Below are 18,829 nucleotides of genomic sequence, written 5' to 3'. Positions count from 1 at the left end.
CATTAAACCACTGTACCGGTCCCTAATGAAACTAAAACATTATCCAATGAATAAACCACACAGGGCTAGCCTAGAAATCTAGACGCGCCCCTAGCGGCAGCAAATTACATTTGGTGCCAGGACTAGTCTAGCAACTCTCCGTTGGCTTGTGAGCTCCAGAAATCAAAACTCAATCAGACCAATGAAATTGTGTATAGAGTCGTTAGATGGGCTTAACATAATGATTGATGGCAGAGTTGCAACGGTTTGGCTTGAATTCCCTGCTACTTGAAAACAAATAAGATGGATGTTGCTGTTGGCGAACAGTGTGACACGAGTTAAGCTTTTATTAAGTTGACAAACGTTTGAACTAGCCAACTAGCTCCGCTGGTGGGAAATGCATGGGACTCATAGCACTGCCGCTGTCCTATTGCGTGCAGAGGGAATTTGAAAGACAACTGATTATCCCGCCCCTCGGACTGAGCACTGCGAACGGTGAGTGCCCAGACCCTACATTTTAATGTGGGTCTGGCTCGTCAGGCTAACACATGACAACAATGGGGCAGTTATCCAAGTGACACACACAGGTGATGGCATGAGGGACATACACATTTTCTAAAATTAATATTCATTTTGTTCTTAATACTTCACAGGTTGTGTTTTGAGTTCAGAACAGAGAAATGACTTTGCTAGTATATCTGTTTGCAGGATCATCAAACTATGAGGATAAGTTTGCACAAATGCTCAGATAGCTCTGCAGGGGGTGCACATTCACAACCTCTCTCTCTCATCTCTCTCAGTTCACTCACTACCCAGTATCTTTGGTCCCACCTTCTGTTCCTCTCAAATTTGATACAGATAGGAGTGCATGGCCCTACATGGCATGGTCAGTCTTTGCCCATGCTCAATTATGATTTGTACACTAACCCTCTTCAAGGTCAGTGATCTTTTTTAGTGTGAAAAAGTGTAAATGCTTCTACATCTAATACTGGCAATATTTTCTGAGGCACAAGCCATGTGTTGTCTGTGTATTTTAGCATGTTTATTATTAGATTATTAGATGTTGACACTTTAGAAGGTGTAGCCATGTAAACAAATGCAGAAAAAGTGTGCAGTGATATGCATTTCATGTTTCACACAAAACACATATACACAAACACAACCACACACTCTGCACACACTCAATTACAAACACACAAAAATGGAACAAAGTAGGAAATTAACACAATTTACAAGCATATCTTATTTTTCTGGAAAAAATGTGCTGGACTGGGCGGCGGTCATATTTTGTACTGCTCTGCAGTACATCTAGTTAATTTCCCATGACTATATTGCATCATGAATAAAATATACATAACATAATATCATTATATATGTTAATTACCTAGATCCTGTCTCTTACTTTTCAATTTGCTTTAAATGGTTTGAAAGATTATGCACAATGTGAAGGTAAACCTGTGGTTTATTTTAGGTGACTCCTCTTTCAATTGACATCATTATTGAACTCTTTCATGATGATGTCACCTCTTGCCTTCTAAGTTCTCTGTGCATCTGCACACCAGTTACTCTTGTGGGTTAACAACATGATGAATATACTTCTCATCCAACTTGCTACGCTTACCATTTGGGTAGCAGGTATTCAGTTATATACTTACATCTGAGTTATTTTACAAGTTTCTGTTTGTTGAGATTTTACTGTAGGTAAACATGTCCTGTATCTATTTCCACAGCATTGTCTGACAGTCAACAAGCTCATCAGGTTCCCCGTGATCTTTTAACGCAGCCTGGACATTCTGTTCAGCTGAACTGCAGTCATAACATAACCAGTTATGACACAATTTTGTGGTACCAACAACTGGAAGGAGATCCAGCATTAAAACTTATTGGATATGTGCGTTTTGATTTCCCAACAATTGAAATGACCGGAAAATACTTCAGTGTGACGGGTGCGTCGTGAATGATGCGTTCCTCCATCTAAACAAACTCAAACCTGCTGATTCTGCTGTGTACTGTACTTCTGTGCTGCTAGTTATGCACAGTGCATCTCTTTGCCCCTCCCTTCTACAAAAACTTACACTCTCAAAGGTCACCAAAACACTATCATATTCCTATTGCACCACTAACACTAAGGAGTAAGAATGAGAAACTAAGTCCAGTTTGGCAATGACATAAATGTTCTGTGTGTATAATTGTGTATAAAGTTGTTCCCTCTCCCCCTCTATCCGTAGTGTTCTCGCTCTTGTTCCCCTCCTCTGTTCTGCTCCACCTCCTCATCGTTTCTTTTTGTCTCTCTCTGTTCTGCAGTGTTCCAGTTCAGCAACAACATGGTAGCATCTCACATCACCAGCTTCTCCATACTGCTATGGATTATGGGTATTTCTTTTCATGTATTGAAATCCTTTTCATTGAGGAAACACGTTTATTTTCATCTTATTTTCAGAACATCGTCACTATTCTGACCACTGTATCTCAACTCGTTACAGATTCTGCAATGACAACTGGTGTGAGCCAGACTCCTCCTGACATGTTTAAGAACCGAGAGGATTCTGCTGAGTTCCAATGCTCACACAACATCTCAGGCTATAATGTAATCCTGTGGTATCAACAACCCCAGGCCGGAGGAATGACACTGCTTGGATATGTCTATAGGATAACTAAAGTCAAAGAGAAACCATTTGAACAGAACATTGAACTGAATGGAAGTTCTGGTGAAAACGAAAAGAGCTTCATCACCATAAAGAACCTGTCTTCAGATGACAGTGCTTTGTATTACTGTGCAGCCAGTGTGCACAGTGCCATACATCCTGTGCTCTCTTCACAAAAACTGATTTCCATCAGCCATGACAGCTGATCTTTACCACCGTAAAGCGTTGTGGATTTAGACGTTTAGACGTTAAGACAGGGAGTGGTTTAACTCTACTGCTGACTCAGCAGAAGCACTTCCTCCATTTGTACTGGGTGTCTTTGGTGTCAGTAACATCCATATCTGCAGCTTTCATGTGTCAATATGATACGAGGCCTCCTCATCCACCTGACTCTAATCCCACTCTGGGTTAAAGGTATAAGACTTTATTCTCAAGAAATACATTATGTTATGGTTATTATATATAATTTGTATCATTTATGAACTTGTGATCCATTCCATTCAACAGGACAAAGTTATGACGTTCAACAGAGTCCTCCTGAGATTTTAAAACCCCAAGGAAGCAATGTGTCATTTAACTGCCAACATCAAATTACAGACTACAACACGATTTTGTGGTACAAGCAAACTGCTAAAGTTGTTGGTCTTGATCTCATTGGATATGTGTACTTCTCTCAGACTCCAAATATGGAAAATTCATATGAAAAACACCTCCAGCTGTCTGGGGATGGGACTAAAAACAGCTATCTTTATTTCCTGAAACCAATCCAACTTGAAGACAGCGCTGTGTATTTCTGCGCTGCAAGCAAAGCACAGTGCTACAGGTCTCCTCTCCGCCTTACAATAACACCAGCAGTGTTTGACACCTGCATTAAACCACTGTAACGGGCCCTAATGAAACTAGAACATTAATGGTTAAACCACACAGGGCGACAATAGGCTGTTATCCAAGTGACACTGTTGCAGTTCCGTGAACATCCAGAAGGGTGCACCACAGCAGCCACTATTCACTAGGTGTGCCATTATGATGCACACTGTCACTTCATTCCAAAGAGGTCAACATGTGCAAAGCTAGCCTCTTTACACTGTCAGTTCTCTGGCTAACAGGTATGAATACCCACTAAATTACGGGGGTACTTATAATGGTTTAAGAGACTTCATTATTTTGATGTTTGCTTGGTTATGGTTATGGTATTTTGCAGACAGTTTTGTCCAAAGTGACTTACAGAATATGAACATTCCTTCTTTCAACAGGTGCCTATCTTGGCCAAACAGTTGAACAAACACCTGCAGATTTTATAAAGAGTGAAGGAAAATCTGTGAAATTTAATTGTTTGCATAATATAAAGGACTATAAAGTCATTCTCGGGTACTGTCAAAGAGATGGAAGAGCATACACACTAATGGGAAATCTCTTTGTTAACCAAGAGAACAAAGAAAAAGATTTTGCAAGCCGAATCCAGCTGCATGGGAATGCCAAGGCCAATGAAGAGAATTCACTAACCATCAACAGCCTCTCATCAAACGACAGTGCTGTATACTTCTGTGCAGCAAGTTAGCACAGTGTTACCAGCCATCTGGATTCTGAACAAAAACCTAATTTTTTCCCCTCTTCCATACATGCTTCTTCTACAGCCTTGTTGATTCTAGTGCTATAGCTGCCGTGCATATGAGTGGTGATATGAACTACACCAAATGCCAATTGACCAAGTGTGAGATGCAATACAAAGAGCCCACCAGAATGTTTTCTATTTAGTATTCATTTGAATGACTGTGTATGCTGATAAAATCAGATTGTGTTGCTTTTTTGTCATATTACTTCACAAGTTTTAATCAGAGAGGCAGAAGGCACTGAGCGGTTCAGGCTCAAATGTGTCTGCACTTAGCCTATTGGATGGCCTAAATTGGAGTCCAGGAGAGTTGATGACAAAATCATTTTTATTTTCCTGTTTTGTCATCATATGCACTATCCACTCACTCACACTCTAATAAGGGCACTGAATAAACACTCATGAATAAACACACACACTCATGAATAAATAAACACTCATGAATAAACACACACACACACACACACACACTACATATACACACACACACACACACAGTGGCTGATGTCTCACATGTGACTGCATGTGATAAATATCAATTATCATGAATATTCAGATTTTTGGACAAATTCACTTGACTAAACACCACACCCCAACATACATCATCCCTATAGCGCACAGTGTGCACTGCTAGAGGAACCGTTTGGGGCGGGGAATAGAATGCACATGAACATCATGTCATCGTCGTGAAAGATATAGTGGTGTGGGAGTGGACATCTTTAGCCTCTTTCACTGTCAACAAGAAGAGTAAACATGGACCAAGTTGTTGTAGGTTTGGCTGTCACTATATCTCTTATAACAGGTAAATTAGATGTAATTAAGGTTAATTAAATCATTTCATTCCTCTGCATTGTTCTCAGTTCTTTCACTTTCTGAAGAGATTTTCACATTTAATTTCCGAAATATGTCAATGCTTGCAGTACACTGCAATAATGTAAAGAAACCAATTGTTTGTGGAAGTGACTATTGCATGTTTGTCGTTATGCAGGTTTTTGTTCCGGCAACAGAGTCAATCAGTCTCCACCGAACTCCATCAGTGATCCAAGAACTAATGTGACCTTTGAGTGCTCTCACAATGTTGACACCTATTATCAAATCAACTGGTATCAACAGACCCATGACCAAGGCCTTGTTTTCATGGGTTATCTAATGAGAACAGATGGTTATCCTGAGCCTGACCTCCGACATAAAATCAGTATAAAAGGAAATGCGAATAAAGGACAAGATAACACTATGACCTTGTTGAATACTCTTCCAAATGATACTGCCATATATTTCTGTGCAGCATGTACACAGTCAAATGAATCCCTATTTTCCCCTACTAAAACCCTCCCTTTATCGAGCACATTATGACCTGCTTTTACCTCACAGCCCAACACACCTGCATCCAACTACTATAACGGTCTGATTCAGTACCCAGCTATAAAATGTGTTTAATCAGGAAATGATGAGACAAGAGTAACTGTCAGCAGCCCCCCCCCCCACACACACACACACACATACACCCCCGCCCCAACAGCCCTCTGCATGCTTCTGTTCTTCACTCAGTGCTGTCCATGTCTCTCCACGTGGGTTTTGTCACCATGATCGTTGTAATCTTTGTATTCCATATATTTTGGCCACGAGGTAATTGATGATTGTCGATTTGCTCGTGAATAATATCTGAATATCTGAACTATGGCACCTTTATGGAAATCTACATCTTTTTTCTGTATTTGATGTTCTCTTTCTCAGGTCTTGTTGAAGGGAGTGGTGTTTTTCAGTCCCCCACCATTCTGTGGAAGCCGTCCCAGAGCACTATCGAAATGAACTGCAGTCACAACAAAGATGCTTCCCATACTCAGATGTACTGGTTTCAACAACATGCAGGGGAAGGAATGAGGCGCCTGGTGTTCACTTTTGTGGGTGGGCAGCCTGACTACGGAGATTACGGCACTGATAAATACGAAGCCGTTAAAGACAGCTTTGAGAGTGGATTGCTACGCATTAAAAGCCTGGCACCAGAAGACAGTGGACAGTACCTCTGTGCTGTGAGTACACACAGTGCAGAACATGTGTAGCATCGCCCAACAAAAATCGCTGTGTAGTACACTTTCCTTCCTGCAGGTGGGGCTCATAACATTTAAAGTGAACTCAGGCCAAGGTCATCAAGTGATGTCAAAAGCTTGAGTGTATTTGGAATCAGAAGACTGTTTCGCTTTATGCACCTGAGGTCATGACTGTGTTCTCCTGTCCCCCATAGGAGGTCAGGGTGGACGGTGCACCGCAATATTCCTCCCTCCCTCATAAAACAGTGCATGTGGACACAGCATGGACAAGGCCACACTGAAAGGGCTTCTTACTATCCTCTCAGTTGCATTGCTCTGGATCATAGGTGAGCATCATTCCAACCCGAATCGGGATTGTTGTTCCCACCTAAGTGCATTCTTTGCATGAGCATTGGAGATCAAGTTTCTCCTTATTATCGTTGTTATTGTTGTTATTATTATTATTATTATTATTATTATTATTGTTGTTGTTGTTGTTTTTCAGATATCAGTTTCTGCACCAGTGTTTACCAGTCCCCTGTCTCAGTCCTGAGGATGCCTGGGGAAAGTGTCCAATTCAACTGTTCCCATCAAGACGCCACTTTAAACACTATATTGTGGTACCACCTGTCAGCCAGAGGAGAGGCCTTGAGACTTCTTGGGTACATTTATCATGAAAATAAGTCCCCTGAGGAGACGAGATATGAATTGGCAGGACATGGGAAGAAGTTTGGCACTCTAAATATAACTGGCTTAGCACCCGGTGACACTGCTACGTACTTCTGTGCTGCTCGTGAGCCACAGTGTGGCAGATGGGTGATCTCTACTTCGTTTTCTCTTCTAATGTTTTCACCTGTGAAAGAACAAACCTTTCCTCTTCAGATGTGACCATGTTCAAGTTCTTTCACGTTCACTTTACATAAATTGGCATTTTCTGACTGAACACAGGTTGAATACTGTATGGGAAATAACTGAACCGTAAGAACTGGGGAGTAATTATATAATATACTGTCATCAGCTCTTTATGAAATTTGTCCTTTTACCAGCAAGGGTCACTGTTAATATTGGTGTATGGGATTTTATGTCTAAATTCGATAATACCACAAACGGTTTTATATTAAGGATATTTCTTTCCATTCCATCCTAAAGCCTCTTGGCCTCATTGATTACTTTTCTAGATGATGGTTATAACTACAGCTGCAAATAATGACTATTTCTATAGTCAATTAATCCGTCAATTAATGGATTAGACGTTTCTTCGATAAAATTATAGAAAATAATGAACAAAAATGTTGATCAGTGTTTCCAAAAGTCAAAAATATAATCCTTGAATGTTCTGTTCACACACCAAAGATATTTAGTTTACTGTCATACAGGAGTGAGAAAATCTGAAAATATTAAGTAGCTGTGGTATCTTCCTTGAAAATTGACACACATCAATTAACCCATTACCAAAATAATTGCCGATTAATTTAGTCGCTAACTAATCGATTAATTGAAATATTGGTGCAGCCCTAGTAATGACAGTTTCCCTGTGTCAAACTGATATTGTGGTATGAGCCTGTGATAACTAACTTTCCCAGATGGATTTCGTTCTGCCTAGCTCCACTCATCCATCTGGGATCGATCCATTGGAGTGGTGTTTCAGAAGGCTGGGCCTTATCAAAAATTCTTGCATATGATTGGATAAGCCACTTATCCGTCATCTATTGACGTGCTACTTCAACCACTCACATCGAAGCCAACCTGTGACGCTGAGAACAGTCTCACAGTCTCACATCTATGAAACTCCCGCCCTGCATCCTGATTGGCTCTACCATAAAATCTGGTGCCGAAATCACTCTCAACGGAAGTGATCCCAGATGGATGTGAGTGGAGCTAGGCGGAACGAAATTCATCTGGCGAGAGTCAGGTTATGTGATAACTAGGGGAAGCTAAAACACAGTGATGTTCATGTTCATCAAATGTTCCTTTTCCAAGCAAAGCAAGAAGCAATTTTGATGTCATATCCTTTTTCATCTTTTGCTTCACTATCAAATATCATGGCATCATATGCTCCCCATTACACAATAACCTATGGAACTGAAACAAAAATTCCAGCATCTGGCTTACCAGTCCAGTTCCAATATAATGAAACTCAAACATATACTCCATTTGAATTTAATTACAACTCACTTCAGCCCATCAGAGCAGCACTTATTAAGTTTAAGTGTTATGTGACAGATGAACCCGATTACAATAACACCCAACCCCCCCCACCTACATAGGAACAAGGGGGTATTGAGAGCTGCCTTCTCTCCAGTAACTACCTGATTTTAATATCTTGATTGAGGACTACAACAGTTGATGGGGGTTTTTTTTCATAAACAATGAATCCACTGATGTGACATCATCAAGACCATGGTTTCTACATCCTGTCGCATGTCAATGTTCTCCTCTCAGCTCTCTCACTCTTCAGTCATGCTCCGATCACTCATCACATTCACTGTCTCTCTGTTCACTTTTCCAGGTAAGCACAAGATTTCACCATGTGGCCCAGAGATATGGCAGAGTCTGCAAAGAGGAACTGGTTTAACAACACATAGTTCATTGTGACTATCTTGTTTTCTGTTACAGGATTTTTACTTTGTAATGATGTCCATCAGCTTCCTAGTGATATTTTGCACCTCCCTGGTGGTAAAGTTGAGATCAGCTGCAACCATAGCATCAACAACTACGATACAATCCTGTTTTACCAACAAAAAAAAGGAGACACATCTATGGAACTCATTGGTTATGTTTACTCTACAGTCTCTAAAATCGTAGAGGAACCCTGGAAAAAAGATTTCAATGTGAGTGGAGATGGTAAAAAAAAAGGATCCCTCCATTTTGTCTCGTTGAATTCTTCTCCCAGCGCAGTGTATTACTGTGCGGCCTATTACACACAGCACTGTAAATCCCCCACTCAGTCTGACAAAAACTCTCTCTGTGGTGTTTCTTTGGGGTGGAAAGTCTAACCAGCTGCTTTACAACCACATTAACTGACTTTTTATTTGTGCTGTTTATCATTCATCCACACAGATGAGCGATCGCTGTCTGAATAACAAAGCAATGCTTTAGCCGTGAGCCTCAACCGTGATGTCATTTCCTTTTCCTCTCTATGAGGAAGGGAGTTTAAGTGTGATTATTCTAAAGCTGAACATCACCATGATCATACTTTGTTCTCCCGCTTCGCTGCCCTGTCTTGCAGGTGCATTCTATGGGATATCTCAGCAATAGCATTTGCCTTGCCCGATACACAATAGCCAATGAAACTGAAACAAATACTCCAGCCTCTGGATTAATTTCAAGTACCAGTCCAATCCATCAGACCTGTACTTATTAAGGTGTGACGGACAAAACCGATAACAATGCCCTCCCTTACAGGGACAAGGGTTCTCTCAGCTGCTTTTTGTTTCTTTCATAAATAGTGAATCCATTGATCTGACATCATCAAGACCATGGTTGATGTAGAATCCTGTCCCAGTGGAGGAGAGATGCACACCAAGATGAGGTGCTGGCTACCGGTGTGTATAACTAAAGTCAGTGAAGGAAGGTGTCGCACACTCCGAGTAAATTAAAAAACGTTTAATAGGCGATAACGTTTCGGCCTACAAGGCCTTCATCAGATCGCCTGTCCCAGTGTCACTCCAGGATCTGAATTTATGCCCAACTACCTGTCCAGTCCATCAGAGCAGCACTTATTGAGTTTTTGTGTGATGTGACAGATGAACCCAATTACATAATGCCCTCTCCTCAATCCTACACAAAAACAAGGGGGGTATTGAACTGAGAGCTGCCTTCTCCTCATCTAATATAATAATAGTGACAGTAATGATTTTGATCATCTGATCAAGGGCCACAACAATCAAACATTTTCTCTCATCTCTTTTTTTTTCATTTGAAGTTTGTTTTACTTTTCATAAACAATGAATCTACTGATGTGACGTCATCAAGACCATGGTTTCTACATCCTGTCCCCGTGTCAGTGTTCTCCTCTCAGCTCTCTCACTCTTCAGTCATGCTCCGATCACTCATCACATTCACTGTCTCTCTGTTCTCTTTTCCAGGTAAGCACAAGATTTCACCATGTGGCCCAGAGATATGTCAGTCTGCAAAGAGGAACTGGTATAACCCCACATAGTCGATTGTGTTTTTTGTTTGTTTTTTACAGAATTTTTACTTTGTAATGATGTCCATCAGCTTCCCAATAACCGTTTGTGCCACCTTGATGAGAAAGTTGAGATCAGCTGCAGTCATAACATCAAGACCTATGATACCATTCTGTGGTACCAACAAAAAGAAGGAGACACGGCTATGAAACTTATTGGGAAAATGTACTACAAATCCGTAACATTGGAGGATCCCTGGCAAACAGATTTCAATGTGAGTGGAGATGGTGAAAAAGAGGCTTCACTCCATTTTCTCTCGTTGAAATCTTCTCTCAGCGCAATATATTACTGTGCGGCCTATTACACACAGCACTGTAAATCCCCCACTCAGACTGACAAAAACTCTCTGTGATGGTTCTTTAGGGTGGAAAGTCTAGCCAGCTGCTTTATAACCACATTAAAGGGCCGATCTGTACAGTAACTGCAGTCATTTCTTCGTCATTTCTCACTTTTGCTGTTATATTTGTCTCTAAGGTGCTCCGCCTACAGCTTTGGAGTGCACATTTCTGATTCAGTGATTCAGACACTGTCGAACACTAGAAGATCTTGCAAGGCTTGTTTTCCACTGAGAGACGGTAGGGGGAGCAGGGAAAGCCATTCTCACCACAACAGGTCATTTAGCTCAGCACACAGTGAGGTGAAGCACACACTAATCCCGGCGCAGTGAGCTGCCTCCAATAACAGCAGCGCTCAGGGAGCAGTGAGGGGTTAGATGCCTTGCTCAAGGGCACTTCAGCCATGCCTACTGGTCGGGGTTTAAACCGGCAACCCTCCGGTTACAAGTCCGAAGCGCTAACCAGTAGGCTACGGCTTCCCCTTAGATAGTGGAAAAAAAGAATCCCTCCATTTTCTCTCAATGGACTTTTCGATCAGCGCAGTGTATAACTGTGCGGCCTATTACACACTGTAAATCCCTCACTCAGTCTGAAAAAAACTCTCTGTGGTGTTTACTTTTGGTGGAACCAAGTTTAACCAGCTGCTTAACAACCACATTAACTGACTTTTTATTTGTGCTGTTTATCATCTATCCACACAGATGAGCGATCGCTTTCTGAACAACAGAGCGATGCTTTAGCAGTGAGCTTTAACTGTGATGTAATTTCCTTTTTCTCTCTTTGAGGAAGGGAGTTCAAGTGTGTTTGGATAATTCTGAAGCTGAACACCACCATGATCATACTGTCTTCTACAGTTTTACTGCTCTGTCTTGCAGGTGCATTTTTTTTGGCATATTACAAAAATAGGGTTGACTTGATTAGTTGTTACACCATATCACATTTAATTGGGTTTTCATATGTTTAAATATATATTTTAAAATAGTAGCCTATTTTTAACACTGAAAAAACATTTTATTCATATGTATTTGTTTTACTGCAGGTTACATTCAGACTTCTAGAGTACATCAAACCCCTCCTGTTTTCATCAGAAGTCATGGAGAGTCTATTGAGATACAGTGTTTGCATGACTTACCCAACCATGATCGCATTCACTGGTACAAGCACAACTCAATGAAGAGGACGTTTGAGCCAATGGGCAACTTGTATGGAACCCATCAGAATTTAGAGCCAACATTTCAAGATAAAATCACCTTGAAAGGTGATGCCATAAAAAACGCCACCTTCACCATGAGAGACGTTTCCAAGGATGACAGTGCTGGATATTTCTGCGCTGCCACAGAAGCACAGTGCAACACTTACACTTCCATCTCTACAAATACCATAACCAGCTGCATACCATAACCAACCAGCAGCAGTGTCACATCAGATGGAGCAGTGTTTCTCAAACTTTTTCAGACCAAGGACCACTTAACCAATAAAAAAAACTTTACGGACCACCTATCTAAAAAAAACAGTAGACCTACTTCAACAGTATATTACACAGTAGGCCTACTCACTGGACCACCTTGCTTATTGTCTTTGCACCTTGCTTGTGTCAGAGGATTCATATTCATATTCATAGAGATATTCATATAGCTTTCAGGCAGTGTTGCAGAACTGTTTGGATTTACATACAAGTTGGTTCAATATTGTAAAAAACTCATCTATATTATATTTTACCACATCTGCTCGCGGACCACTTAGGATAGCTTGCGGACCACCAGTGGTCCCCGGACCACACTTTGAGAAACACTGAGATAGAGCCTAGCCACACTAACAGACACCCCCTTAGTAGGTTATAACTGATTCTCCATTCACTTGAATTAGATGCCTGGTCTAGCAGGTTGTAGTATATAACCATGGTTCAGATAACACAGCAGACTGGCTGTCAGCAAAATAGCTACATGCACAGACTTGTATATGAGAGCGGTTTCAGAATATTGAAAGAGCGACTGTGGTAGAGAAGTTCCCTGCTGACGCCGGAAGGAGTGTTCTCTCTTTCACTGATATTCAAATAATTGGAGGAGAGCAGGGTACGTTGTCACATGGGTAACTTGTCACACTGTTAATGATTACACGCCCCCCCCCCCCCCCCCACACACACACACACACCCACACCCACACACACTCAGATACCACTGAGTTGTGAAGAGAATGTCCTCCATCAAGAGATTACATTCTTCTAAGCCTGTTAGTCATTTGAGAGTTATCTGAGATAATCATTATTATCTGATATTTCCCATTCCGTTTCCCTCAGAACTTGCTGAACTTTTGGTTCTGCTTCTTGGTTGCTTTTCATTTTCCATTTGTGGACAATGTCTCAAACTTTCATAGCCATTGTGGCTGTACTTTTATCTGCAGGTAAGCTCTTTAATTTCTGTTCTGGTGTAAAGAGAGCCATTATTGCTTTCAGGACAATAAAACTAATTTCCATTCTGCTTTAGGTGGGGTCCTCTCATCTCTCATCATCCAACAAATACCAACAGACCTGCAACGGTTTGTCAAAGACAAAGAAGCCAAACTTTATTGTTACCATGGTGATAGTAGCTATCCATACATGTTCTGGTACCAGCAAAAGGCAGCTGGATCCATGGAGCTGATTGGAATGCTGCAGTATAAAAATCCAACACCTGAGAAAACATTTGTGGATCGGTTTAACATAAGTGGAGACGCACAGAAAAATGCCACACTGGTGATCTCTAGCATAACTGCTGGTGACAGTGCTGTGTATTTTTGTGCTGCTAGTATGCACATGAGTATGAGGTTCAAATCAACTATGTCCCCCTACAAAAATCCCTAGCACCACTCCACTCAGAGCTGAAACACAGAGCAGATACATTAGAGTTGGGTGCATTTACCAACACATAGATTTAGACTCATCATTTCCAAATAAATGTACTATGACTCACAAATATATTCTGTGATAAATCCAAACACAATATTTATCAGTCTGTGAATGGAAATCAACTAATTTCCTCTGATGTACTGTACCTTATATGCACATTGGGTCATAATTGTGCTCTATGTACTATGACTTACAAATATATTTTGTGATTCAGATATTAATTACTCTCTCCATAAAGATATATTATAAATACAAACACAAATATTTATCACTGTCTGTAAATGAAAGAAATCAACTTCATTTCACCTGGTAATGTGTGATTTGGTCATAATTGTGTTCTATATATGATCTCCACACAATTATTTCTCAAGTTAATGAAATACTGATCCACAATTCCATGTATTTAAAAGCATTTGTATTGTTTATACTTCATCTCTGAGCAGTTTTTCCTCATACAACTACAGTTTCCTTCCTTTTGGAGAAATGGACCCTGCCACCTTCTTCAGAATTATTTTCAATAAAACATTTTAACATTTTGCATACCTACATGTTCCATTGTTCCTTTTATACATACAGTTATATGTATGTAAGAGCATAAAATTGTTCACACTTCATCTCTGAGCAGTTTTTTCCACACAACTGCAATGTCCTTTTGATGTAACTGTACTTACCTTGCGTAACTGTGTTCATATTTTCCATTTTCCTGCAGTACTACAGGGGCTCCATTAGAGGGCAGTATAGCTTCTATGGGCCAGAGATGTGAGGAGAGATTACCTCCACCTCTTTTCTCATTTAAGAGCTCAACCACACAATACACATTTGCTTCCTATCTCTACTTGAAAGTTATATTAACACAATTACACACATCACCTGCACCATTTCATCACTCGTCTGCCTCCTGGGTGTATCAAACGCTCAATTTATTGTCTTTCTTTTGATAGGGGCCACTGCATTAATTTACATTCAGATTTGTATTCATTTATAAAAAAATGAGTTGGTCCCTCACACCTTTATCTATACAATTAGGTTGTCACTTTGTCACCATGAGTTGAAAAATGTAGCTTGAACTTCCTGATTTTAATATCATGATGGAGGGCCACAACAGTCAGTGTTCTCTCACCTGTTTTGCTTTTCATAAACAATTAATCTATGTGACATCATCAAGACCATGGTTTCTACATCCTGTCCCCGTGTCAGTGTTCTCCTCTCAGCTCTCTCAATCTTCAGTCATGCTCCGATCACTCATCACATTCACTGTCTCTCTGTTCTCTTTTCCAGGTAAGCACAAGATTTCACCATGTGGCCCAGAGATATGTCAGTCTGCAAAGAGGAACTGGTATAACTCCACATAGCTGATCGTGATTTTTTGTTTGTTTTTTACAGAATTTTTACTTTGTAATGATGTCCATCAGCTTCCTAATGAGCGTTTGTGCCACCCTGATGATAAACCTGAGATCAGCTGCAGCCATAACATTAAGAGCTACGATACCATCCTGTGGTACCAACAAAAAGAAGGAGACACGGCTATGAATCTCATAGGCTATATTTCCTATAAAGTCACCAAAATCGTAGAGGATCCCTGGACAAAAGATTTCAGTGTGAGTGGAGATGGTGAAAAAGAGGCTTTCCTCCATTTTCTCACATTGAATTCTTCTCTCAGCGCAGTGTATTACTGTGCGGCCTATTACACACACCACTGTAAATCCCCCACTCAGTCTGACAAAAACTCTCTCTGTGGTGTTTCTTTGGGGTGGAAAGTCTAACCAGCTGCTTTATAACCACATTAACTGACCTTTTATTTGTGCTGTTTATCATTCATCCACTCAGTCAGAACACGAGAATGATGCTTTAGCAGTGAGCCTTAACCATGATGTCATTTCCTCTCTCTCTCCCTCTCTCTCTATGAGGAAGTGAGTTCAAGCGTGCCTGGATAATTCTAAAGCTGAACACCACCATGGTCATACTGTCTTCTACAGTTTTACTGCTCTGTCTTGCAGGTGCATTTTTTGGAATATTTTATATATTAACAATAGGGTTCGGCAGGGTTCATTTTTACAGAGTAGCAAATTGTATTGGATATCCATTCCATATTTTTGAATATATTTTATCAAATTGAATTTTAAAATTTAAATGGGCAGCTTCATAAAATCCGTTTTGACACTATCTCTGTCCATTCCTACCAAACACATTACACTGCTCTAGGTGGAGTCTCGTCATCTCTTCTCATCCAACAAACACCGACAATCTTGCAACTGTCTGTCAAAGATAAAGAAGCCCGACTTCATTGTCGCCACGGTGATATCAACTATCCATACATGTTCTGGTACCAGCAAAAGGCAGCTGGATCCATGGAGCTGATTGGAATGTTGTACAATGAAAATCCAACATCTGAGAAAGGGACTCGGTTTAATATAAGTGGACAGTCCAAGGGAGATGGCTTACTATTCATCTCCAGCATAAGTACTGATGACAGCGCAGTGTATTACTGTGCTGCTAGTATGCACGGAGGTTCAAATCAACTATCTCCTCCTACCAAAAGGTTACAGCTGCGGCACATAGCAGTTATATCAGATTCAAAAGATAAAGAGCGTGCATAGCTCACCCTACAATGAATTATAGGTTACTCGCTTGTAGCTCCCCATAACTTCACAAAGACAAGGCAAGGCCAGGTTATTTATATAGCATATTTCATATACAAAATCAGTTCAATCTGCTTTAAACCATCAGAAACATTCAACCAATTTTCAACATTTTTTAAAGTTATAAAACATGTAAAAAGATTGTTAAAATGTATAAAACACAGGGTGGAGTCAGTAAAGTGATTTAAAGGAGGCGTTGTTTTTGTTTTACCTCTACATACACCTCTATTTACACCTTTACATAAATGAGAACTTCCTGTCTCCTGTTTCCTGAGTGTAGGGGCAGTCCATGCATGTATACTGACTGGATCACTGTGTGTGAGATTCGCAACGTGAGCGTGTAGGTACAGTCCGTGCATGTTTGTATATTGACTGGATCACCATGTGTGAGATTGGCAACATGAGCATGAGATGTAACCTAATTTATTTACGCTGATTTTCATCCTCAAAGGCACCACAAGCGTTGAACAAGCCCCAGCATTTCTAATCAAGAGCCAAGGAGATACAGCTGAGCTCCAGTGCACACACAGCATCACTAATTATGATCGCATGCATTGGTATCAGCAACTTGATGCAGGAAAACAGTTGACACATCTTGGCAATCTTTTCTATGAACCAGGTTCTCCAGAGAGGGGTCGGTTTGCCATGACTGGAGATGGCCGATCCAAGGGTGTGCTGAACATTTCTAATCTCTCGCTGCAAGACAGTGCATTGTATTATTGTGCAGCGGCACAAGCACAGTGGGGTAACCCTTCCTCAACATACTACAAAAACATTCTCCCAATCAAAGGCCTTTGTTGTCATGAGCTGCTGGTCTTCTATGGCGTCCATTCACAGCTCCATGCCTCACAAGCCAAACACAATAAATAAAAGCAACGGGGATCAAATACCTGTGATTAAGGTGTTAAAGGTACAGAGCAGTGATTCCAATTCAATACAGGCTTTCACAAAGACAAAAAAGGAAGGTATACTGAATGCAGGTCCAGGTACCTGCAAGGTTCTCTTGATATTTGAAATGACTATTTTAGAGACAAGGCCATTTGGCTGACTTCAGGCTCACTTACATGGAGAGAAGAATAAGGATCCTTGCAGCCAAACAGCTTTGTTTCTCCATTCTCCTTATAGCTCTTATCACTGTTCGCTCTGTGCCTTCAAAAACAGAGTACTATAAAGCTTGGCATCTGCACATTGATTAGACACAGACATTGCAAAACTTTGCCTCAGGAAGGAAGCAGTTAACTCGATTAGCTATGGAATTAAAATATCAACAATCAGCAGTTCTCGCTCACCATTAAGAGTGTGGAGGCAGGTCAGGGAGCTGTGTATCTGTGCGCTGCAAGTCAGCACAGTGACTGAGTCCTGGGGAGCTCAATAGCAAAAATAATGCACATGCCACATGCAAGCCATCACACACCTGTCTCAGCCTCAATGTGGCAAGCCATCACACACCTGACTCAGCCATGAGAAATGAATGGGTTCTGTGAAGCATTTTTGCCATCTATGTAGAGTATGTCATTCATATGCTGTTCACTGCTCTCACAAAACACATAATATTTCACAAAAAATCTTCACTTTGCTTGAATAATCAATGCAACTGTTTATAAGATCATTTAAATGAATATACAATGAGATAATTGGTAAATAAAAGTCTCACATCTCTAAAAAATGTCATGTTTTGGCAGTAATGTAAAATATTAGGGCTGTCAAAATAACTGATTAATTTCGATTAATTAATTTGAGAAAAAATAACTGATTAAAAAAAATAATGCAGATTAATCGATTCCGTATGACTTTTGACCCCGAGCCGTTGTAGTCAGTAACTATTAGACTGTAAAATGAAGGAGAGAAGAAAATGTGCTGCCTAGATCATTGATTGGAACATTTACTTTTAAAAAAGGGCCTGATGTGTTGATAAAAATGAAGTGTTGATTAAAATAAAGTCCTCTGCAATGTCTGCAGCAAGGAATTTGCATATCACCAGAGTTCATCAACTCTAAAGTCGCACATCAATTCAAAGAAATAGTGTTGACATTGAGGGGAGTGTTCATTTATTTTCATTGTGTCCCCTAGGTTATATCTGTGACATGAAATACCTTGTATGTGAAAAACAACTTCTTCCCGAAGCACTTTTGAATTTATTTCCTCAGCATATTAGGTCATATCATAGATTATTATGGCCATTATTGAAATAATAATAAAATAGTTTTTGAACTTTGATGTCACTAATGCTGATTATTCAATGATTCATTTTAATTTAAATATTTAAAATACTTTCACAGCAAAACATATATATATGCGATTAATTTAGATTAATTAATCACAGAGTATGTAATTAATTAGATTTTTTTTTAATCGATTGACAGCCCTATAAAATATAAATATACATTTTTAAGTATAATTTTTAAATATAAAATGGCACCATGAGAGATATATGTTGGTGTACAATTACAGTAAATATACAAACATACTCTTCACAGAACAACACTGAGAAAAATTGCTGTAAAGCAAAATTAGAATGACA

General features: G+C 40.1%; 1 protein-coding gene, 1 long non-coding RNA gene and 1 gene segment (V, D, J or C); all 3 read left to right on the top strand.

The window, feature by feature from the left end:
- Nucleotides 1–792: 792 nt before the first annotated feature.
- LOC121692601 lies at nucleotides 793–2,965 on the top strand. The segment is given in 3 exon segments: nucleotides 793–916; nucleotides 2,284–2,352; nucleotides 2,463–2,965. Coding segments are annotated over 3 exon segments (474 nt in total).
- A 1-nt stretch (nucleotide 2,966) lies between these two features.
- Nucleotides 2,967–18,829, top strand: part of LOC121693600 (M1-specific T cell receptor beta chain-like) — a 74,002-nt gene continuing 58,139 nt past the window's right edge. Inside the window, exons 1-2 of the mRNA XM_042073144.1 lie at nucleotides 2,967–3,038; nucleotides 3,132–3,438. Of these exons, the coding sequence (XP_041929078.1) occupies nucleotides 2,987–3,038; nucleotides 3,132–3,438 (359 nt within the window). The 5' untranslated portion in view covers nucleotides 2,967–2,986. The remainder of the gene's footprint in view (nucleotides 3,039–3,131; nucleotides 3,439–18,829) is intronic.
- LOC121692610 lies at nucleotides 14,885–15,253 on the top strand. The gene is made up of 2 exons (XR_006025282.1): nucleotides 14,885–14,947; nucleotides 15,053–15,253. It is a non-coding gene; the product is annotated as an uncharacterized LOC121692610 (long non-coding RNA).

This window comes from Alosa sapidissima, chromosome 19 (genome assembly GCF_018492685.1).
Source record: "Alosa sapidissima isolate fAloSap1 chromosome 19, fAloSap1.pri, whole genome shotgun sequence".
Classification (NCBI taxonomy): Eukaryota; Metazoa; Chordata; class Actinopteri; order Clupeiformes; family Clupeidae; genus Alosa; species Alosa sapidissima.
This window is presented reverse-complemented; position numbering and strand designations above follow the sequence as displayed.